The sequence below is a fragment of the Crocodylus siamensis genome, chromosome 4 (assembly GCF_052110815.1).
Source record: "Crocodylus siamensis isolate JL-2025a chromosome 4, ASM5211081v1, whole genome shotgun sequence".
NCBI classification, from domain to species: domain Eukaryota; kingdom Metazoa; phylum Chordata; order Crocodylia; family Crocodylidae; genus Crocodylus; species Crocodylus siamensis.
The window spans coordinates 178649373-178673490 of record NC_143398.1 but is presented as its reverse complement, the minus strand read 5'-3'; the positions used below and the strand labels follow the sequence as shown (position 1 = coordinate 178673490).

The 24118-nt window shown below is 43.5% G+C and overlaps 1 protein-coding gene across 1 annotated transcript in view; it reads left to right on the top strand.

Annotated features, from left to right (window-relative positions):
- Positions 1-24118, top strand: part of DRC11 (dynein regulatory complex subunit 11) — a 185543-nt gene that overhangs the window by 125312 nt on the left and 36113 nt on the right. The window contains exons 11-14 of the mRNA XM_090041693.1: positions 8184-8290; positions 8776-8862; positions 19996-20066; positions 22953-23035. Of these exons, the coding sequence (XP_089897819.1) occupies positions 8184-8290; positions 8776-8862; positions 19996-20066; positions 22953-23035 (348 nt within the window). The remainder of the gene's footprint in view (positions 1-8183; positions 8291-8775; positions 8863-19995; positions 20067-22952; positions 23036-24118) is intronic.

Below are 24118 nucleotides of genomic sequence, written 5' to 3'. Positions count from 1 at the left end.
TGTGGAGAAGCTTGAGAGAGTCCAGAGGAGAGCCACGCGCATGATCAGAGGTCAGGAAAACAGATCTTACGATGACAGGCTGAGAGCCATGGGACTCTTTAGCCTGGAAAAGCGCAGGCTCAGGGGTGATCTGATGGCCACCTATAAATTTATCAAGGGTGACCACCAGGATCTGGGGGAACGTTTGTTCACCAGAGCGCCCCAAGGGATGACGAGGTCGAACGGTCACAAACTCCTGCAAGACCATTTCAGGCTGGACATAAGGAAGAATTTCTTTACTGTCCGAGCCCCCAAGGTCTGGAACAGTCTGCCAGCAGAGGTGGTTCAAGCACCTACATTGAACACCTTCAAGAGTAAATTGGATGTTTATCTTGCTGGGATCCTATGACCCCAGCTGACTTCCTGCCCTTTGGGCAGGGGGCTGGACTCGATCTCCCGAGGTCCCTTCCAGCCCTAATGTCTATGAAATCTATGAAATCTGCTAATATACAACCAGGTGCAATTGGCCTTGTTGATGGCCTCGTTACACTGCTAGCTCATGTTCATCTTGGAGTCAACTATGACTCCAAGATCTCTCTCAGCCACTGAGTTGCTGAGGAGGTCATCCCCCAACCTATAGGTATGCTGGGGATTCCTCCTTTCTAGCTGAAGTACCTTACATTTATCTTTGCTGAATTGCATCCTATTTCATTCCACCCACTGATCCAACCTGCTCAGGTTGGCCTGTATCTGCTCCCTGCCCTCTGGTGTGTTAATTTTGCCCCCTAACTTGGTATCGTTGGCAAACTTGGAGAGGGAGCTCTCCACACCCTCATCCAAATCTCTGATGAAGATATTAAATGACATCGGTCCAAGGACTGAACCCTACGGGACCCCGCTGCCCACCTCCTTACAGGCCAAGAACAACCCATCCATCACCACTCTCTGGGTGCAGTCCTTAAGCCAGTTGACCACCCACCTGACTGTGTAGGCATCCACTCCACAGCCTGCTAGCTTCCCTATGAGAATAGGATGTGAAACTGTGTTGAAGGCCTTCTTAAAATCCAAGTAGATGACATCTGCCTCAGCTCCAATGTCAAGGCAGTGTGTGACCTGGTCATAAAAGACTATAAGGTTTGTCAGGCAGGATCTACCTGTGATGAACCCGTGCTGGTTTCCTTTCAGCATCATTTCACCGGCTGAGCCTTCACAAATGCGCTCTTTGATGATTTTTTCCAGTATTTTCCCAGGGATAGGGATAAGACTGACTGGCCTAAAGTTACCCAGCTAATTAATTATTTTTGGAAGAACAGGCAAGGGTTTGTTTGTGATATCTATTATTGGATCAACTGTGTATTTGGGAAATGTGTTGGGAAAATGTTTCTGTCATGATGTGCCCTTCTTCAGGTCTAGAAAGAACATGCTCCAATGCTCCATTAGGGGAGAATACGCCATTAATCAAACAAAGAATTACTCTGCAAATATTGACACACCAAGCCCTGCACTTAAGGAAACTCTCTGCTGTTTCTGGAGCCAGGGAGGCACTGGAGAAGGACAGCATATGTGAGAGAAGATCATGAAAAATGCTGTATCCAGAGACAAGGGGGAGAGGGAGAGAAAAGACAGGACAAGGAGGCTGGGAGTCTTGAGAGATAACTGCTAAGACTCTCTCTCTCAGGCTTTTTTCCTGACAAGGGGTTGGAGGGTTGTTCTAACTTTGATGGTTTGGGAAATATTTATAGGAGAAGCATACGTTGGTGATATTTTTCATTGGACTAATTGTATTGTTGGGTGAGATGGTAGACCATGGGCAGAACTTTGTAAGGGGGTGAAGGAGCAGCAGCTGGTACTGCAAAAGTGACTGCACCTTTGTTCCCAGCTGCCCTTCTCCCCAGTGAGGCAGGCAGACTATGCTGTGGAAGTAGCACATGGGGACTTTTTTTTGTTTGGTTAGGGTCTGATTCAGGTAAGAATTCCCCCACCCTGCCACTCTCAGCACCCCTCCCTTTATCCTCTGTGCTCACCAGCATGTCCCCACCCCTCCCCCTGCTCACCATCACCCTTGTCCCAAGCTGCCCTGAGGGCTGAGAAGCCCCAGAGCCACTTCTGCCTTGCTCCAGCGAGGGCTGCACTGCACAGGAATTGCAAAAATCCTTAAAAATTTAAAAACCTTTAACACAGGGAGCCCAGCTCATCTGGAAGAGGCAGCAGTGTTAGCAGTGGGTGCCCTTTCCCTGCATTTGCTCCCAGGCTAGCAGGGAACACTTGAGGGGACCAGGCCACGTAGCCAGAGACAGCTAGATCACTGGCAGCAGCGGGCAGAGGAAGAGATATGCCACCGAACGCAAAGGGAAAGTGGAGCATTCTTGCATGCTTTGGGGACTTAAAAGATGTCCCTGGCTGTTGCTCCTATGGTATGGTCTGAAAGGGAGGTGCACCTATGCCACTGCACCCTCTCTGGATCTGCCACTGTGGTAGACCACACTGTGGATTTTCCATCATAAATAATTAATTTCATTAGCTTCCATACTGTAGTCGGGTTGGGGTCAGGGCTGAATTAATCCATAGGCAAACTAGGCATATGCCTAAGGCCCTGAGTTGTGGGGGACCCCAGTCCTTACCTCTGCGGCAGAGCCAAGAATGGCTCCATCCACCTCCCTTCCCCTCCTCTCTGTCCACTTTGCTGCCGCGGTGGCTGCTTCCTAGCAGCAGCTCCAAGCCCTGCTCCTTGCGGGCAATAGTGCCAAGGTGGGGAGTGGGGTCTCAACCAAATGTGTAGTTGGGATTTCCTGACAAAGCACTGCTCGGGCTTTGGAGCATAAGGACTCTGCCTGTTGTACTGCTGCTGTTCAATAAGAGTTTAAGAAGAGCTGCTTGCTCTGCTATATTCTGTCCCCTCAAAGAGGTAAAGTCCCTCCCCAGAAGCCCAGCCAGAGGGTAGCTGTCTGAAGGGGGCCACAAATAACTAGGAAGGTAAGGAACCAAAATGCTGGGTCTCAGAGTCCCAGGAGCCAGGGGCTCATCCTCTCTAGAAGCTATGCCTAGGGTGGATTCGGGGGCTATTCCAAGAGACTATGTAAGGCTTGGAATCACAAACAAGTGCTCCCCTAGGCATTCTGTGACAAATCTCTTATCCTTACAACATCCCTGAAATAGGAAAGTGCCATTTTACAGCGAGGAAACAGAAGTTCTTCACTTGCCCATGGTCGCACAGGATGCCTGAAGTAGAAGAGAAACTGAGACATTTCTTTCATAGTCCAAACTAGTGGTCTAATTGTCAGACCATCCTTCCTCCCCTAGTTGACAACGTTTTTGGATCTTCTCAGACATTTTTGTCTTACATGAAAAGATTTTAAATCTTCTTATCATCAGATTGGAAATTTCATATTTAAGAAAGAAGGCCTGATAATGAAGATAAAATAATCCTCTGTATTGATCAAAGGCTCCTGTCTGCATTAAAAATTAAAAGAAAAAAAAAATTTCAATAATGAAAAAGCTGAACTTGCTAAGAATGGGCAGGTAACTCCATAGGTGCCGAGGCCGGCAGTCACGTTAGCTCAAAAAGCAGCTGCTATCATCTATAGAGAGGTTTAACAGAAGTATGAATATAGAAAATTGCATGTATTGGCATTGCACCCCCCAAAAAAAAATCCCATAGCAAAATGACTGTGTGTAACAAAACACTATGTACACTTGACTAGTCAGTGTAAGCATAACATCTTTATCCTTCTAACCTTGGTTTAAAAATAAGTTAGAAACATTTTAACTATAATAAAAAAAAAATTAAAGATCCTGATTTGGAAACCAGCTGTTGATCAATATTCTAAAATAAGAGACCTCTAACCTAGGGACTAATTTCATATTCAGTAAACCAGTTGTCATGGACTGTCAAAGGCAAATTGTATGAAGGAGGCTACCACAGATTTATTTGTACAGAATATGACCTACTAATTGATTAACAGAACAGCAACAAACAATTATGAAAATAATAAATAAAAAGTATGGATCCATCTATGAAAAAAATAAATACTTAAAAGCCTAATTCCTGTGAAAACAGCATTTGCAACCTGGTGACCCAGCCAGGAAAGCATTCAAAAATTCACATAACTCCTATGTAATATCCCGATTCCCCAAGGCTGAAATTCCAAACTAGGATAACCCTGAATGAGGTACCTTCTGTCTAGGGCAAGTGAACTTTCCTCTTTGAAATACCGTGTGGCATCTATCATGTTATTTGAAAGGCCTGGAGTAACCAAAGGAAATTGACACCTATACCCCTGAGTGCCTTTCTTCATTACCAGAAATTTACTGTCCTTAAATTTTTACCATTTTTAGTTATAAAAAGAAAAAGATTACTTAACTGCAACATGCATTACTTGCATGTCATAGAAATAAAAGAGAATTGTCAAGAGAGAGAGCAGTCAATATTATATTTAACAGACTAAACCATGAATGATCTCCTATGGGCACTACTGGTAGAAACGGACATCACCTTTCATCACCTTTGTGCTGGCATAAAAATATTTATAAGGGACAAAATGACAGCAAATAGACATACATCCATACTTTTTGTTATGGCCATACTGTATCTGTGAGAAGGGTAGTAATTATGCCGCAAGTCTATTTGCTTTCTGATGGGAGATGTGGGGGGGTTGGCTCGAAACACCAACACCTCCCACTCAGGGACCGCTTCCCACTTGCAACAGGTCGTTCCTGGACTCCTGAGTGCCTCTGACTCTCCTGCCACGACTTTGATGGTTCCAGTTCAGTTTAAATTGTTTGGCACGTGCCAGTCCAGAAACGAGACTCACTGTAGGCATGGGGTCCCACGTGGCTGAGGTCTTCTCCTCCCCTATACCTTTGCCCATTCTACTGGGTACGTGGCCGCCTATCTGGGCAGGCCACGTAATCAGGATATCACTCCCGCTCGTTTGTAAAAGAAAACAGGGATCAACATAAAAGGGTACAGCCAGGAGTTCCACAGGGCTTGGAAACTGCTTCAATCTTCAGCAGCCATACCCCTCTCTTCTCCTGTATGCTGCTGGGTTGGGACCCCTTCCCCACTTCCCCAAGGGTGCTTCAGCTCTCTCTCAGGCTCCCCGAGTTCACTCAGCACCTCCCTACCAGGGTGGCAGTCTCCTAGTTGGGGCTTGCTCCTTTATTACAGTCTATACAGTAACTAGCCTGGCCGGGCTCCAGCTGCTCCCGGTGGCTTCAAACTGTCCACGGCCTCCCCGTACTGGATAATTGAGCTCACAAGCTCTGCCGGGAATTACCCTTACCCCAGAAGGTCCTGTAGCCCCCACGGGCGGCTCGCATCCACGCCCGGGAGCTTTCTCCAGCAGCGGCTTCTCCTCCGGCTCCTTCCGGTCCCGCCACCTCCTCGTCCAGCTCCGGCACTTCCTTTATGCTGCCACCGCTTGTTCCGGGCCTTCCTTCTTCCGGGGACCTAAAAGAGGTGAGTTTCCGCCCGGCGCATTGGGCCTGTGTGCACGGGGCTCACCTAACTGCATTGGGACAGGGCGACTCAGAGCCTGCTGGCTCCTTTCCTCCCTCACAGGAGAGCACAGGTAGCTGGAGCTGCCTGCACTTTCCTATCACCCAGGACAGGGACTCACAGGGTTTGAGCAGCCCAATCCTGCACACTCCAGGAATTCTTGCACTGTATTAGCCCTTCAAGTCTCAAGAGTGCCTGCCTGGCTTTCCCCGTTTGCAGACATAACCAATATGCTTCATTCGACAATATCTATTTCTAGCCTATCATAGAATCAATGAGTCATTAGGGACCTAAACAGATCATCTAGTCCGACCCCCTGCCATGGGCAGGAAGGAGCACTGGGGATGGCAGGGGTCATAAGACCCCAGCCAGGTGCCTATTCAGTCTCCTCTTGAAGATCTCCAGGGAAGGTGAGAGCACCACCTCTCTGGGAAGCCTATTCCAGGCTCTGGCCACCCTTACAGTAAAGTAGTTCTTCCTAGTATCTAGCCTAAACCTATCCTCCCTCAGCTATGACTCTATCCCTGAATTTGTAGTGTTTTAGAAACTATATTGAATATAGAAACAAGTACCCCAAGAAAAACACCTTCAGTTTTGGAGAACTGTCACTTTAAATCACTAGGTAATTGAACTATCAGCTATTGTTGGAGGTAAGCTGTCACTCTAGACATACTAGGGCTCAAAACATGGGGAAAAAGTAGAGCGATGGGCTTTTCCTTTTAAATTAATCCAAGAATTATAAAATAGAGAAGTTTCCTTTACTAAATTTCCATAGCCTGTAAATACCATACATTTCAAATACACCTTGCCCTTTTCAGCGTACTTTCTTGAAAACAAAAAAACACTTTCCATGGAAATAAAAGGATACAGATGAAATCATTAGATGTTTTAAAATAAATAGGAATTTTATCAGAGATGCAGATTTCCTTCTGCGCCTGAAATGCAGTCTACTTATTGCTTTGAACATGCAGCATTAAAAAGCAGTGGTGCAATGTCAGACGTGCCCAAAGTAGAGGAAAAATAATATGGTCCATCTATATGAGACTGCAGATCAGACTAATTAGCGCTGCTATAAAACATCACCACTGTAATGCTGCCATAGCATAATCTGACTAAACACAAATACTACCCTGTGGTGGCAGCATTTTGTGCACCACAGTACATGTGTAGATGGTGACGGGGCTGGCTGGGGCCAGGGGTGCTTCAGTGCTGGGCTAGCCAGCAGGCAGCCGTTGCGCTGCAGCACCCTCATGCCCCAGCCAGCTCCTAGGCAGCACATTCAGCCCAGTCGAAGCAGACCAAGCTGGCAGGGGACCTGGAGGTGAGCCTGGGCTCCACATGCTGCAGAGTGGCTGGCTGAGGCATCAGCAGCCCCCCCACTGCAGCACATGAAGCCCAGTTGGAACAGTCCTGGGCTGGCAGGGGACTCAGGGGTCAGCCTGCCAGCCCAGGCTGCTTTAGGCAGGTTCCATGTACAGTGAGGGGCTGGCTGAGGCACAAGGGTGCTTTGGCACAGGGCTAGCTGACAGACCCATGCTGAAGCACCCTCAGGCTTCAGCCAATCCCACTGCTGCACACTGAGCCTGGTCAAAGCAACCCAGGCTGGCAAGCCAACACCATGGGTCCCCTGCCAACCCAGGACTGCTCCGAGTGGACTCTATGTGCTGCTGGGGGGGGCTAGCTGAGGCACAAGGGTGCTTCAGTATGGGGGCTGGCTGCTACCCAGCCCCTCTGCAGCACATGGAGCCCAGTCAGAGCAGCCCTGGGCTGGCAGACTCACTCCTGCCAGTCCAGGATGCTCCAACTGGGCTCCACATGCTGTGCATGAAAAAATTCCAGAGCAACATGCTCCAGAGTTTTTTTTCTCCCAGGCGCACTTTCAAACAACACTCCCAGGAGCAAAAAAAAAAAAACTCTAGAGAACCCTTGCCTAGGATCAGACACACACAGTTTGCCTATTTTATCAGGTTTAAAGTTTTTGTCTTCCTTTTTAAGGCTCTGCATAGCCCTGCTCCACCTCCAGGTTGGATGTTTTTTCAGAGACCCATTTGTTCTTCCGTTGATGCTATCTTCACTTCCCTGTTCATATGTCAAATCTCACATTCATGCTTTCTATGCTTCCCCTTAAAAATGGAATGGTTTCCAATGGCAGTGCCACAGGTACATCTCCTTCAAATTACTGCTAAGACTACTTCAGTGAGGCACAAATGCTAACTTACATCAGTCAAATGTCCATTCAACCTCAGGCTTATGAAACGGCAAGAATTTCAATAATGAACAGGAACAGTTAATGTTTTAAACACCAACCCTCTCGTCTCCCAATCTGCCTTCTCCTATGTGTATATGTCTTTTGGGAATATATGTTTCTTGTGGCAGGAGTACATTTTGTGACTTCCCCATAGTTAAATTCTAGGTTTCATGCAGTAGGCAAAAAGGAGGCAGTAAAGGTATTCAAACAAAAGAAAGAGAATGACAGAATTCACCTGGTATTGTATCATTATCTAAAACTATACATGAATAACCTCAAGCAATGGCAATCTGGGCATTAAGACAGACACAAGAGCTCTAATTTTAGCTGGCTTCCCTAGCACTTCCTACTTTTATATAATTAATTTAATAGATGTTTACAACTACCAAATTTTCCATTAGAAATGGTTGGAAAGCCAATGTTTTCAATAACTTTCTTCCCTCTCTTTCTTATGGCCAGATGTTTGGCAGCACAGAGAGGAGGGATGGAATTTTCATCAGGAGTATGACCCAGAACTAGTCAAAGAAGAAAAGCGGAAAGAAGTGAAGGAAGAAATCAGAGTGCAGGTGTGCTTGCAACAGTAGTTCTCAGTCTTTTTAGAATCAAGGCATCCCCCCCAGAAAATGCCAGCTCTTAACTTTCACTCATTTCTTAACTATCAAAAAACAACAGAGAAATTCCTTTGCTGCAAAGAACACAGAAGGACCACAACAGGTTAAAATGTTTTGACACTATGGATTCCCATTTGAAATCTAGTTTTATCTTGTGAATCATGTGTAGATGTTTGCATACCTAACAGTGGCTGTGACACCCTGGTTGAAAATCACCGGCTTACAATAACAAGACAATTGTATTAACAGCTCTTTGAATGAGAGTTTCTCTCCAGTTGCAAGAGGTGACCCTGACATCTAAACCTTGCCTTCTCTAGAATTCCATTTTCCATTCTTTTCTTTATATGCTTGTTTGGCTGAACATTTGTCTAAGTAGTGGAAAAAGATTCAGTTGTCTGGAGACTTAGAAAAAGATTCACTTAATCTGTCTGCCTTGATAGGTTGATGAGCTCATGAGACAGGAACTGAAGAATTTAAAACTGGCAGTAGACAGAGAGAAGGACAAGAAGAAAAGAAGTGGAAAGAAGGTGGGTGCAGAAAGCTGTAATTAGCCAGCGTAAATCTGAATATTAAGAGTGATATCCTTGTTCCATTGAAGTCAATGGCAAAACCCCCAACCTAAGTGGTTGGAGAACCTTAAGTCACATGTAAGTTCTCTTCAAGCCATTTTCTTTATAGTATTTTAACTTGTAGTACTAACTAGCTTATATTATAAATATTGTTCAGGACAAGATGAGTGATTTTGAAGGAAGAATGCTAACATTGATCTCACTGTCTAGTGACAGGCACCCACAGTTCCAACTAAAGTCATGGGGAGTTGGTGCTCAGCACTTTGTCATATGGAAAGGGCAATTCTAAATGTAACAGCAGGGGTCCCCAAGCACCCAAAGAGATAGATGCCCCTCCTCCCCCCGTTTTAGGGCAGTCTGCCCTGCCCTCTCCTGCCATGCCTTTGATGTAAAATGAATAGATATGATGCAGGAGGCTGCCCCATTTGCAGCCCTGGTGTCTTAAGCCAAACCTACTGCTCCAGACCAGCCCTGCACCATGTCCCATGCTTCACATATGGCATCCTGTTCAACATACTACTCCCCCAACCCTTCACTAAGCTGCACTTGGCCTCTGGCCCACTCAGGCCTTAGGCACCACTCAGTGGGCCTTGGCCCCTCACTGGACCACTTTGATCCCTCACTCGGCCACACTTCATTCTGTAGACTTCAGAACCTGCACTGGGCCTTAGCCCCTCACTGGGCACCTCACCCCTCAGGCCTCAGGTCCCTCCCAGTGGACCTTGGCCCTCTACAGGTGACTCACAAGGCAGTGGGGGCTGAGGCTTTCCAGCGCCCCATCCTCGCCTTTCACTGAGGAGGCACAGGTGTGTCATTTCCTGGGGGCAGCCCCACCACACCATCCAACCCCAGCAAGGTATAGTTTCATGAAATCATTATGTTCAGTCTGTCACAAGGCTGGCAAAACAGATACCAAGCTCAAAGTCTTAGACTTCAAAAATGCAAAGTTTAATAAGTTCAGGTCACTAGTAGAGAATGCCCTGAGAAACCAAGGACCACAGGTAAAGGGAACATGAGAAGAATGGTTGTTCCTTAAGGATACAATCCTTAAGGCTCAGAGAAAATCCATTCCCTTATGGAGAAAAAGTAGCAGAAGGGTTAAAAAAAACCCTCTTGGCTAAGCAGGGAAGTTGCAGCCCTCCTACAGAAAAAGAAAGAGGCACACAAACAATGGAAGTTTGTGACAGCCTCTAAGGAAGACTATTTGGCAATGGCCCACACTTGTAGAAAACAGATTAGGCAAGCTAGGGCAGAAATCAAACTAAAACTAGCTAAAAGAATCAAGGACAACAAGAAGTCCTTCTTTAGCTACATAGGGAGTAAAAAGAAAACTAATGAGAGTGTGGGGCCACTGCTCAATACCTCAGGATCCCTGGTCACTACCACTCAGGAAAAAACAGAACTCCTAAATGACTACTTTGCCTTGGTTTTTCACAAGGCCAAGGGGAACAACATGCCAGGTAGGGCACAGAACGAGCAGGGTGGGATTGACACTGTTCCCACCATTGCCATAGAACTGGTGTACAATCAATTAAAGAAATTAGACATGTATAAAATCAGCAGGACCGGATGAACTCCACCCAAGAGTGCTGCAAGAGTTGGATGAAGTAATCACAGAGCCCCTGGCAAAGATCTTTCAAAAATTGTGGGCCTCTGGAGAAATCCCAGAGGACTGGAAGAGGGCCATGTTGTGCCCATCTTCAAGAAGGAGAAGCATGAAGACCCAGGAAACTACAGGCCAATTAGCTTAACTTCTATTCCAGGGAAAACCCTAGAAACATTCAAAGAGGAGATATGTGACAAATTTGCAGAAGGAATGATAGTGAATGACAGCCAGCATGGCTTCATCGCGGGCAGGTCTTGTCTGACCAACCTTATTTCTTTCTATGATCAGGTGACTTGTCACCTGGATGAGAGAAAAGCGGTTGACATCATATATCTCAACTTCCAGAAAGCCTTTGACCTGGTATCCCATGAGGTACTGATCAGAAAATTGGAAGATATTGGGCTCAACTGTGGGACCGTCAAGTGGGTGCGAAACTAGTTGCGGCATAGGACACAGAGAGTCCAGATGAATGGATCAGTGTCATCCTGGTGAGATGTGGGCAGAGGCATACCCCAGAGGTCAGTACTTGGCTCAGTGCTGTTCAATATCTTCATCAAGGACCTGGATGAGGGGTTGAAAAGCCCATTGGCCAAGTTCACAGATGACACCAAGATATGGGGTTGTGTGGACGCACCTACAGATAGGCTGCAGATACAAGCAGATCTAGACAAGCTGCCATGTTGGGGAGAACGGAACCAGATGAGGTCCAACATAAATAAATGTAAAGTGGTGCATCTAGGAAGGAAGAACCCCCAGCACATCTACAGGCTGGGCATCGCTAACCTAACCAGTACTACAACTGAAAGGGATATGGGGGTAACAATAGACCCCAGCATGAATTAGCCGGCAATGCAGCACAGTAGCTGCTAGGGCTGTGATCCTCCCACTTTACTCAACATTGGTGGGGCTGCAGCTGGAGTACTGCATCCAGTTCTGGGCACCGCACTTCAACAAGGACATGCTAAAGTTTGAGAGGGTCCAGAGAAGGGCCACCCATATGATCAGGGACTTGGCAAACCATATGAGGAGAGGCTGAGGTATCTTGGACTCTTCAACCTAAAGAAAAGAAGGCTGAGAGGGGACCTGATTGCAGTTTACCACTATATCAGAGGCATACATCAAGGGCTCGGTGAACAACTGTTCATCAGGTCACCCTGGGGAAAGCTAGAAACAATGGTCACAAACTCCAGACTGGAACAAGCTCCCCCAGAGACAGTGCGATCACCTACCCTAGAGGTCTTCAAAAGAAGATGGTCAGCTGGCTAGGGTCATCTGACCCCAGATGTCTTTCCAATGATCCTTCAGGGTCCCTTCCAGCCCTATGATTCTGTGATTCTATGATTCTTACTCAGGACCACAAAGAACCTCCTCCATCCCCATAGTTCCTAACCGCCGGGTGATCCCAGAGCTGCAGTCTTCAGGCTGTACAACATCACTCATCCAACTCCCCAAATGCAAGTGCCACTCTGCTCCCAGAATCTGGGCTTATACTCTCCCTGCCCAGCCCCCCTCCAATCAGGTGGCCCCTTGCAGTCAGGTGACTACCTAATTGGGTCTGAACCTACCTGTCGGCTGCCCCAAAGCCTGTCTGATGGTTTTTAAGTATCAGGCACAACCAGTGCACTGACTCACTGAACATAACTAATATCTAACTGGCAGTACCATAGATTTAAGTATTTGAACACAAAAAGGATTACAAGAGTGAGACTAGCACCCTAGACTAGAACTGGCCATTTGCCCTTAGCATTCAGAAATAAGATTGCATGGTAGAATATATATGCTTTTGGTGATTAATACACCAACATTATTTGGAATTCAAGTCCCTGTGTAAAATAAGTGTGTATGCCCAGTTCGCAGAGCATCATGGAACTACAAAGTTCTCTGCATGTGCCAATTCCATGAAGCTACATGTAAATACTAAGGCACAAGTCCTCCTTCACTGCCAAGACATCTCCATCATAACCACCACTTGTTTTAATCCAGTATGACTAGGAATCCTATGTCACCTGTGAAGATGTCCAGATCTCCTATTTTTTCAATGGGGAGTGTATTGTATCTCTGAAGGGACACCATACTTTGCCCTATGGAATCACAGGGCTCTCCCATTCTTTTCACTGGGCAGCATTTAGGAACCTACAGAGATGGATTCTGGTTTTCCAAGGAGGCATATACCTCTCCATTCTCTCAATGTGGAGTTTTAACTCATGTTACAACAACTGTAACTGGTTGCAATTCTACTTGATGCATGTGTCAAGTATCTCCGTCACTTGCAGGCCTGTAGGACACTGCCTGCCGGCTGACTCGAGTGAGACAGTTTCTAATTGGAGTTCTACACACCCACGCTTTCGCCTGCCATGACTTGGTGTTTAAAGGAGTTGGTTCAGTACCTGTATGTGTAGTTCCATTAGCCATCCCATAGCCATCCCGCAAAGGTCCTATGTTCCTGATGGCTCTGCCACCCCTACACCCTTGCCTTTCCACCGGTCTCTGATTGGCTGCTTGGTCCTTCCACCTGACCTCCATCCCAAGAAGAAAAAAACAAAAAGAACAAAACCAAGCACTGCTGGCCTGGGTTATTGTTCCAGCTCCTTTTAGCAGAGTGCAAACAATAATTGACAGTCGTGAGGTCAGTCCCTCTTTTCTTCCACTACCGTCTCTTTGGTGGCTGTCCCCAAGCCTCTTATTGGGGTCGTCATGATTCCCCTTATCCTATTAGGTCCATCTGTGACACTGTTTTTGGCTTGTGCCCTTTTTAGGGACTTCACGATACCAAAATTCTAGAATGCCCCTCTATTGGGGACTTTACAGTACCAAACTCTGCCAGGGTCCCCCGGCTCCAGCGTGGTAACAAGCAGTTCCAAGTACTGCCCGCCGGGTCAACAGTCCTTGCTCTAAGTTCCCTCTGGGGAGCTCACTCTCTGCAGGAGTCTCCTACCAGGTCTCCATGTTGCTCTCAAGGTTCCCTGCAGCATGGCTCAGCTCAATCCTCCTCCTTCCAGTTCCACGCTCCCCGCTCTTGCCTGTTCTGGGCTCTTCTTTATACCAGCATTGGAGTTCCCAGCCCCTCCCCTCCAGAAACACCTGGGTAAGGAGGGTTTCTGCTAGGCTTTTTGGGGCTGTGGATCTGGGGCCACTGGCCCCTTGTTTAGCCCTTGTGCTTTTGAGCCCTGTGACTCTGTCACAGCATGTGGCATAAGACATCTTAGCAGGGCTTGGTACTGAATGAGAAGGTATTTACTTGAATAAGTAACAGCAACCCTGTTGCAGACAGCAACACCGTCTTCACTGACTTCAGCATAAAGTAAGTTCTCTTCTTCCTTAGTTGAGCAATTAGAGCACTTGCCTGGAAATTGGGAGACCTGAATTCTATGCTCTTGGATCAGTTTCAGGTGGCTTAATCCTCCATCTCTTATGTGCCAGAAAAGTATTCTAACTACTAAGCTATGGGCTAACCATGGCTAAGAACATGTTCCTCACCTCCTATTGAAGCTGCCCCCTGTGCAGCCAAAAGGAAAAATTCATGAGACTAGCAGAAGAGCAAGCGAGTAACTCTGGCCTAGGGAGGTGGCCACCATTTTCTGGCCCCATCTCCTCTGCTGTTTATGTATTTTACTCAATTACTTATTGATGTGAGTCTGTATGTAATAACATTACTCTGGAATATGTTTCATAATAGAAAGCAGGATCTGACCCAAGGGAGTTGTATCAATGCAAGCAAAAGGAGGCTCTGGCCTGCAGTGCAAATAAGGATCCAAAAACAAGTGGACTGACATTCCTCAGTACAGGTTCTCTCCATACTTCTATGTAAGGTAGCTGAACAATGAAAGCCATCACGGAAGTGTGGTTTCAGGAAATATTTTACAATGGAGGGAATAGGCAGAGAACCCGTAAGATTGGGTGGGCTAGTGATAGAATGCTAGACAGTCCTGAATATCATAGGTATGCGGACTTCATTTTTATGAAAGGAAAGTCAAAAACTTTAAGGATTCCTACTAACAATATATGTCAGGCTTTCACAAACTACAAGGACATCCTGAAAAGCTTGGAACACCTTCAGCAGCACTACCCCTGGAATAACCTTAGCATAAAGTGGGAAAATCATGGCACAAATGCCAGTTATCCTTTCCAATGCTAACACCATCAACCTGAAAGCATTGATTATTCAACATCAGCTGCAATGGACAGGGCACTGTGTTTGCATGCCTGATGTATGTTTACCAAAACAATTGCTATATTCCCAACTCAGCCAAGGACAAAGGATACAAGGGAGCCAGAGGAAATGCTTCAAGGACAATCTCAAGGCAAATGTTAAGTGTAGTATTGACATCATAAATTGGGACAAACTAACCTGGGACAGGGCTACATGGTGACACTGTGAGAGAGAAGGTACATCTTACTTTGAGGAAAACCGTCTTCCACTGGAGGCAGAAAAACAAAAGAAATGGAAGGATCGGAAGCAATACTAAGAAATCCACAGTTCAATTCTCCCTCCCTTTAACCACTACCTGTGGCATCTGCCAGAGAGTCTGCAGCTCTAGGATCAGCCATCTTACCTCCTTAACCATCAACAGACTCATCTACATCCTTTACTTGACCCATGGGAGTGACCATCCTTGACCATGAGGGATCACTGCCACTGCAGACACCAGGCTTTATTCTCCTCTCCCTGAACACAGGCACATACTTTTCACTATTGAGGATTCTTGGTAATGTGTTTCTATTGGGATTTCCTGCATGAAGTACTGTAGTGAGGACTCCCATTAGAAGCCTTTCCAAGTACTGAAACACTCTTCCATCCTCCATAGGAGGAAATTGCAATCAGATGAAGGACCCTGTGAAGAAGTATGTTCTCTGCCCCCAAAGCTGTTTATGCATTTTAATCCATGACTATGCAATGCAAGATGCAAAAAGAGCACTGAGAGTAGTGGGGCTCCCTCCATTCCACAGCAGTGAGCCTGATATATAATCTATGTGGGCAGCAAGGAAAGAATGGATTTGAAAGATGTTCAAAAATAAAGTCGCAAAGTTTAGAAATAACTTAATAGTAAATGGAGCACTCATAGGACAAGGTGCTAGTCATTTTCAGAATCTTTAGCCTTTATTAACTTAGAGCAATAATACTCAGTCTTTTGACCCTATGAGCTAGATGAATGGCACAGGGTTGGTTCACAATCTGGATTGGGCCCGATGCTGCTCCCACCCAGTCTGACATGCCACGATCAGGCTCGGAGGCCCTGCATTGCCCCTGCCCAGCCCTGCATGGTAGGATTGGGCCCTGTGCCACCCTGCGTGCCCTTCCTAGTGTATGCATGGCCACACTATCCAGCCTGCAGGGCTCCCCACTTGTCTGGAAATTTGGCAACAGGGGAGTGGTGCCACTGCTCCCCACTGCAAAATTTCCAGACCTGTGGAGAGCTCTACAGACCTAATACCATGAATCCAGTGACTGAGCACCCTTGACCTAGTGTACTTGGTGCACACACAAAGCCAAGTTTTGCCTTCTCTGCATGTTCTTATCTTGTAAGTATTTGTGCCTCTAACAGCTGAACAGGATGCAGTTTACAGGATTGTAACATTTTTGCAAAATATCTGATCTGTCTGAAGGAAAAATGTGCAGGAAGTTTTGAGGAAAGCAAATGATTCCAAGAGTGGACAGGTGTTTACACATAAATCCACTTACAGCATATGCATGTGTTACTTGTTTCATGGTTTAAATAAAAGGGATCACAATTAACCTTGTAGCAGAGTGGGACACAGAACAGGATAGTGGCATTTGCCAGGAAGAGATCCGAAAGTCATTTTAGGGTATTCAAGGCTTCATCACAGTGCTGTACAATCTTGTTTTTCTGCACTAAGAAAAATGCAGAGGAAACATAACTGCTGCAGTATCATTTCAAATCTGCATGGGAGCTTGTTAGCTAATGAGCTTAATTTTGGAATCAATTGCTGTCATTTCTTAACAGTTTGCCTCCTTCTCTAATCTCCCATGAAAATTAATTAAATATGGTATGGTACACACTTACTGGGAGACATGCTTCTAGAACCTTCCATGAGAAGAAAGATCTTCTTAATGTACCATCTAGGCAAGACTCATGGTCAGGCTTCAGAGCACATGTTGTTTCTAAGTCCTAAACCCTAAGACTATTCAAGTGTTTTTTTCTCTTACTTTTCACATAACCTGTTGTCGTCAGCTACCAATTGCTGTAGTAGTAAACACAGCTACAAATAAGAAAAGCAGCTGATGAAATTTTGACTTGGAAAGGATTTCTATGTCACTGTTAAATTCTGCTCCATCTTATGATATCTGAAAACCCAGGCTGTAGAGCTTTGCTGCAACTCATCCTGTATATCAGTGGTTGTCAACCCGGGGTAAATATACCCCCAGGGGTACTTTAAAAAGTCATGAGACACCAGGGGGCTCCTGCTGCTGTGCACATGCCAGCAGAAGCCTGGGGGGCACATGCCCCCCGATCTGTGCGCAGGGTGGAGGTGGCTGCCGCTGCATGGTGGGCTTTGCGCACCGCTGCAGCTGCCCCGGGAGCAGTGCAATGCCAAGTGCTTGCCACCGCTGGGCTGTGCTGCACCCTCTGCCCACCTGGCAGCGGGACACGCATGGCATTGCACCACTCCCAGGGCAGCTCCCCTCCGGACCTCTGGATGAGCTGCCTAGGCTCTGATTGTCCTCCGTTCACTCCAGCCCCTGCCCATGCCCCGCTCCTTCCCTCACCACAGGGGCCTCAATCTGCACCCTTCCATGGCCCCTTCCCCTTCCCCACAAACTTAGCTGCTTATGCACACACTCAGCTCCCCCAAATAATGTTAATATAAAGGGGTACATGAGCTAAAACTTTGAGACAAAAGGGGTATACTTATTTTAATAAGTTGAAAACCCCTGCTGTATATGCTTACTATGGCTGTGCAAAATTTCGACAGGTGTTTCATTTCAAAGCCGTTTCGAGCTTAAAACAGCAAAATCTAAATGAAACAAAAGGGCTTTGAAACAGCTTCGAAACAAAACAAGGGCACTCAAAACCTTTCAAAAGTTTCCAAACATTTCGAGTTTCAAAGCCAGGCTTGCTTGCAGCTCGACAGAAACTAAGGAGAGAGCGGGGGAAGAGGGAGGAAGGGCTGCTCTCATATTGACAGTGTAGCTGGCCAGTGACTGTGATCCTTCCCTGAAGTCCCTTCCAATCCCAGTGCTTTGGGGAAGGGACAGAAAAACAGCATAAAATTAAAAAGCATTGTTTGAACTGAGATTTCTCTAGTGGCACAAGTTTTGCTCTGAACAGTTTGAGGTGCAGTTTCCCTGAAACTCCTGAGCCTTAACACACACACCTGACACAAGTTTTGCTTGTCAGCACCTTGAGGTGCAGTTTCCCAGAAACCCCTACACCCATCTCCTTGAAACTTGACAGGCTTTGTAGCCTCAGCAGGGGATACCATCCCTGCTGTTTTCATTTGAGTCAGGACAGAAATGACAAAGTTTTTTCACGATTCCCCATTATAGCCTATGGGCGAAACGTCAAAATGTGTCGAAATAATGAAATAGTTCTGACGAAACAAAATGGAACAGTGCTTCAAAATGGCGAAATGGAAATCCAGACAAAATGGTGGTGTTTCACACAGCCCATTGCTTACATCAGTACCTGAACTAACCAAAACAGGTTCAGTGATTGTGCGAGAAACAAGACTCTGTACGTACCACTCCTAGAATTAGAACTGGTTACCAACCAACCAAAATAAATAAATGCAGTTTTAATATAAAATAAGCAGTACAGAAAACTGAAAGGCACTGTAAAAGGAATGGACCATGGACTGGCATTTGAAGAGAGAATCAAATATATTTTTATTCTAAATGATTAACTTGTTTCATTCATTTGGCACCATCCTTTCCTAAAAGCAGTTTTCAGTAAGATATATATTTTGGAGGAAGCCAGTCTAGCAATTCATATTTCATCTTATCTGATTGTTTGCTCAAATTTCCCAGAAATATTCATTTTAGTTACAAAAAACATTTTTCTACATAATCCTTTTTTTTTTTTTTTTAGCATTTGCGTTACTTTACTGGTCAAAGAGCCTTAAGGAAGATACTAGTTGCCTAATAAATTCAACATATGGTTAGTGTCTTCATATACATAAAAATTAATCTATCCTTCCCAATTAATCCACATAATGTGATCTTTTCTAATATGCTAGAAATTTTGGAAAGACAATGTTATAGATAACAGGGCTGTAGCTGTGATGGTCCAAGACATATATAAGGCAAGGATTTTTTTGGCAATATCTTTCATGGGACCAGCTTGTCTATATTTCTTGCCCTATGATGCCACGTAATTACTCCTGTTCATGTAAAGACACCAGAGACATAGTTCTGCATGTTTGGATATATCTGCATTTTAACACAGGATCATTAAAAATATTAAACCTTTTTGTTTTCTTCTCTATATAGTTTTGGATTTAATTAAATGACATATGCTTCCACATAATTTTTTGTACAACATTTGTTACAGGTGGTTTGCACAGTAGATTTTATAGATTATAACTCACTCTTTGAAAAACTATAATTCAAATATTTTTTCATTATTGCTGCATTGCTCCACGAAAAATAACATTTTTCAGGTAGCCAGATAAGATTTTAAAAAACAGTTGTAATCCATGAAACTCTGCTAAGGCATTTGTTATTAAGAAAATAAAATAATTATGAATCCCTGCTTAGAAGGTTATTATGTATATAGTCTATTTTTTCTGAAGGGCAACACATCAGTCCAGCAAATCATTTAACCACATGTGTCTAACTTTAAAACATGTGAAGCATTGAAGTTAGGCACATGCTTAAATACCTTGCTGGACAGTGGCATAATATACCAAGCTTAATTTCACAATGTTGTGCACTAGTCTATGACAAGGGAGACTAACAAATGGTTTTCTTTAGTTAATTATATTGAAATCCAGAAGTACATTTGTGTCCATTTCCTGGGTGAGTATCTAATCAGTAAGCTATTGTATCAAAACAGTCCTCTGCCACCTTCTTCTGACAGATATCTTTTAATAAACAAAGCAGCAACCACCACTACATTTTGTATTTAGCTCAATCTGGTAGGTATACTCTGAAAACACCTACCAGAGAGGAGCACCTAGGCAGTGGATCCCCATTGGCTGAGACACAATTAGGAACCGATTTGCTTATGTCTGTTAGGAGGAAGTCTCCCATGCAGGCATAGTCATCCCTCCTGCTCAGTTTCTCACTCAGAAATGGGGTTACAACCTTCTTACCTCAAGGAGTGGAACAAGGACAAGAACCAAATCTTTTGCTGTGGAGGACTATATAAAAATGCTAGGTTAGTAAACAACAGGTACCAATGTATTGACATTTACTGAACTAGTAGTGCTGCTCTGTCATTCATGTCAGTTCAGTTCCTGTCAAACACAAATATACAGTCATGTTATGCATGTAGTTAATTACTGTCCATATTTATGGCCCTCAGAAAAAGAAAAAAGGAACGAAGGGTGGAAGGAAGAAAAAATCTAAGAAAGAGAAAGATCTAACTCCTAACAGGTAAATATCGGACCAGATTACCCAAGATTCACAAGGTGACAAATTATGTATCCTTCAGATTTGCCATGCTGTCATCCCTTTTAGATCTGTTTAATTATAGTAGAACAGTGGACTGCTGTTAAGCTTAAAATTCAAACTAGCAGTGTCAGCAGCCTAGCAGTCATGAAGGACCCTACAATGAATAAAACCTGTTTAATAACGGCTATGAAACATACGTGCCAGCCTAGATAAAACAATACATCACAAATCTGCAAATAACCTCCTTTAATGTTTTCAACATTTCGAAGTAAGAAGTCTTTACTGTATCCTCAACAAATACCACTTCCCTTCTCGACTAATGGAATGATCTTGCATCACACATAAGATAACAAAATGCTCCTTTGATAATGTATAGTCCTGTTGTACTGTTTTCAATGATGCATACAAACCAATCCATCAATAACCAGACTTCACTGACTTCAAATTATACCAATTAAATATGTAAAACTATGCACGTGCAAAGCATTTCCAGCATCTTCACCCAATTCTTTAAAAAGTTACTGATCACTATTTTGTGCAGCAGGTGCAGCAACATCCAGTCTCAGGTGTCCGTCAGATTTTACATCTAATTTAAAGTCCCTGAGATAAGAGCTCATGAAATACCACATTTTCTCATGCAAAACGTGCACGTTATATAAATCAATCTCACTTATCTAAAAAATCTATATAAATTCTTGAAGGCACCTTATAATGTTAAATATTCCTGGTCAGAGAACAAAAGGTTGGTTTTTTTACTTAAAGGATATGAACAAATTTCTCATTTTGACACCTGCATTTTCAATGTTCATTTGATACATTTACAACAATCTTCCCATTTTCAACTGTACATTACAAAACAGAAGCCAAAGCTGACATACCAACTAACACCAGCTAATCTAGTGACAAGTTAGGATGGGGATAAGGGGAACTCATAGGGCAGCAGAAACCAAGAACATTGTAGAGATAGTCATGCTTAGCCCCTGGTAGGCAGAAGTACCTTATATTGAATCCAGTCCATTTGTGTAGAGTCTAATATAATGAGACCTCTTGCATCCCAAGTAATACAATCAATCATGCTATCATATTTGGTTTAAAATGTTAAACCTCTCAAGCCAAACTAAAAATTGTACAGCTGCATATAGAAAATGACTTCTCATATCATAGTTTCTCCAAGTAACTAATACATGCATATTTCTGTTCTCTCTAAATTAGAAGAGACTTACTTGATTACAAACACTTAAAGTATATACATTCTATAATATTATAAAGATCACATCTGGTTTTAGTAGCTAAATAGTGAGGATGATTTCTTTGGCCTGTGAGAGCCATGCTTTGTTCCTTCCTGCTGTGCAAAGCAGGGGACAGAATTTCAGAAATAGCCAGCAGAAGCTCATGTTCACCTTTGTGCATTTTTAATGGTAGAGAAACACAGGGGCCTCAGTCAACAGAAGGGCGCAAACACACTTTTATTTAGAGGAGGATTATTTGAATGTTCACGTATCATTAAATTTGAACAGTTAAAATAATAAGACAGGAAATGCAGAAGTTATGATTCCTACAGCAACATTAACACCACATTCTACCTTCTGTACATTTTATGATATATGCTTACCATAAAAAGCATCAAGTTATATTTCTCAGCAATGAAAATGCGAATCAAAGTGCCAGAATTAATGTTGCTGTAAGTACACTAAGTTTTATATTCCAGAATGCTGATAGATTAAGCTACACAGCCTTAACACTACACAGACTAATTTTTTCAAGTGAAATAGCAAAAATCTATTGAAAATGAAACGGATACCTGCCCAAATTAAGATCAGTGATAATTAAAGGCACAAAACGATTTTCTTAGAAGACTAAAAACTGGAATTATTTAACTTTTAGACATGATGTACAAGTGATGTATATAAAAAATCCCGTAAGATTTAGAGGTCAATAGAAGCATTCCTATTAACCCTTCTAATACCAAAATAATGTTAATAAATCTTAGAGTAGTAAATGCACATTGAATAAATTGTTATTTCCTCGACACAATATGAATTGATCTGTATATCTCATTGCCACAAAATATTACTGAAGCAAACTTATTAGGCACAACATCAGAAAAGTTTCTCCTTCTTCATTCCTATGGCTAATGACATTAGAAAAGAGAAAATATTAGATACTCTTACATAGGATCAAAATTAATCATGTATATCCTCGTTTATTAAGACACAAGACAACCATTAATAGAAGACGGCAGAATAGGGAGGGGACTTCCCCTATGGGGGTTTATTCTTTATTTTCAACCACCTGTTTTCCCACTCTCTTACCTTCCTTTCCAGCATCTGGCTCTGGTCACCTTCACACAGGGTACTGGACTAGAGTGACAACTGGTGTATTTACTCAAAAGATTAATCCTATCTTTTTGACTAATAGCTGGTTTATTGAAAATGAAGTTAATTTCGGGAAGAATTAATGAATTGCTACTAATTGCAGATGCCAAGTGAACAAGTATAGTTGTGTTAGGATTGCTGTTGTAATATCATTTAAAAATAATTTCTCAGTAATTGATATTAATGAATGAGTCTGCTACAAGAAGTCATAACTGATATAGTACTATCTGAAAATGGGTAATGTCATGAGTATTAAGAAATCATTTGGCATATAAGGAAATAAAACAATAACTTGAGAAAATACTGAGGAAGTACTTGAGAAAAGACAGTTGTTGATGAAATTTTGTCTAAACTAATCTTTTTGTTCTCCCAATAAAAAGCTACATTTTTATTAAATTAAGGACATGTGATTCAATACAGTTTTATCAGTGAAGTACTGGGCTTTTGTTCACAGATCCCTAGAATTTTCTTAAATTTTGTATATTGTGTATAGAACCATCAATTCTCTCTACAAAGAGCTAGTAGAAGGAGGATTATTAATAAAGCCGAAGACCGTGAAACTCTCCGATTATGTTGGTAAAGTACACATTTTTAATGTTTTGCATCAGACCTAATGTATATTTGATAGATAATCATAATCCACAGTGCAACCCCAATCGAAACAAATTTTAAATGGACAAGTCTGACTGAAACACTAAACCAAAAAAAACTAGTGAGCATGAACTCACTTTTCTGAAATTTGAAATCTGAGTTCATTTTTCTGCTTCTTCCCACCTCCCACCCCCACCCTTTCCTTAAACAGTGTGTGTTTTTACTGTCATGCCTGAGTTAGCCTGGCACCAGAAAGAGAAATATCAGAGTACAGCAAGAAAGCTGTTTGCATGTCTACAGTCAAGACATAACAGTGCTGAAAAAATCTTTTGCACAGGATGTCCAGGTCACATGTCTGATGAGTCTTTGCAACATCCAGATGTTTAATCTAATTTGCAAACTTTTTCAGGTTCGCTAATTACTAATACCAGTAAAGTCAAAATTAAATGAAGCATAGTTGCAATTTCAATAGGATTCTAGGCCACCATTTTCAAACTTAAATAAAATTAGGCACCCAAATTAACAACGGCCAGATTTTAAAAGGTACCTGGTACCCTAACTTCTACTAGTAAACTAAGTGCCTAAATACAGAAATAGGTGCTTAACTTCATGGACTCAAATCTGGAAAGCTTGAATTTTAGGAAAATCACAAGAAGCTCTCAGGAGATGTGAGCCATCAGTTAATGTCTGCAAGACCCTGAAGCCTTTCTGCATAGCAGCCTCGTGTTTTATATTGCACCCAAAACACCTTCCACAAAATAAAATTGAAAAATTATTATATGTGTATAGTCTAATACTCCATAGGTGAAATTCACCCCTATGCAAAGGAGCAACGCAAAACCCATGCATCACTTAAATGCCATGTAAACCATCAAAATAGGGCTTAAAAGAGGCACAGTCCTTGTATTTCCCAATTGACCTTGGGATGAATTTCAGTTTTCTAGATCTGTTCCTTTTAGCATTTACCAAGGAAAGATTCGAGTGCACTCAGGTTAGCACTTGCAAAAAGAAAATGCAATTCTGCATGGGGTACCAATGCCTGATGCATTCTCCACTGTAGCATCCCAC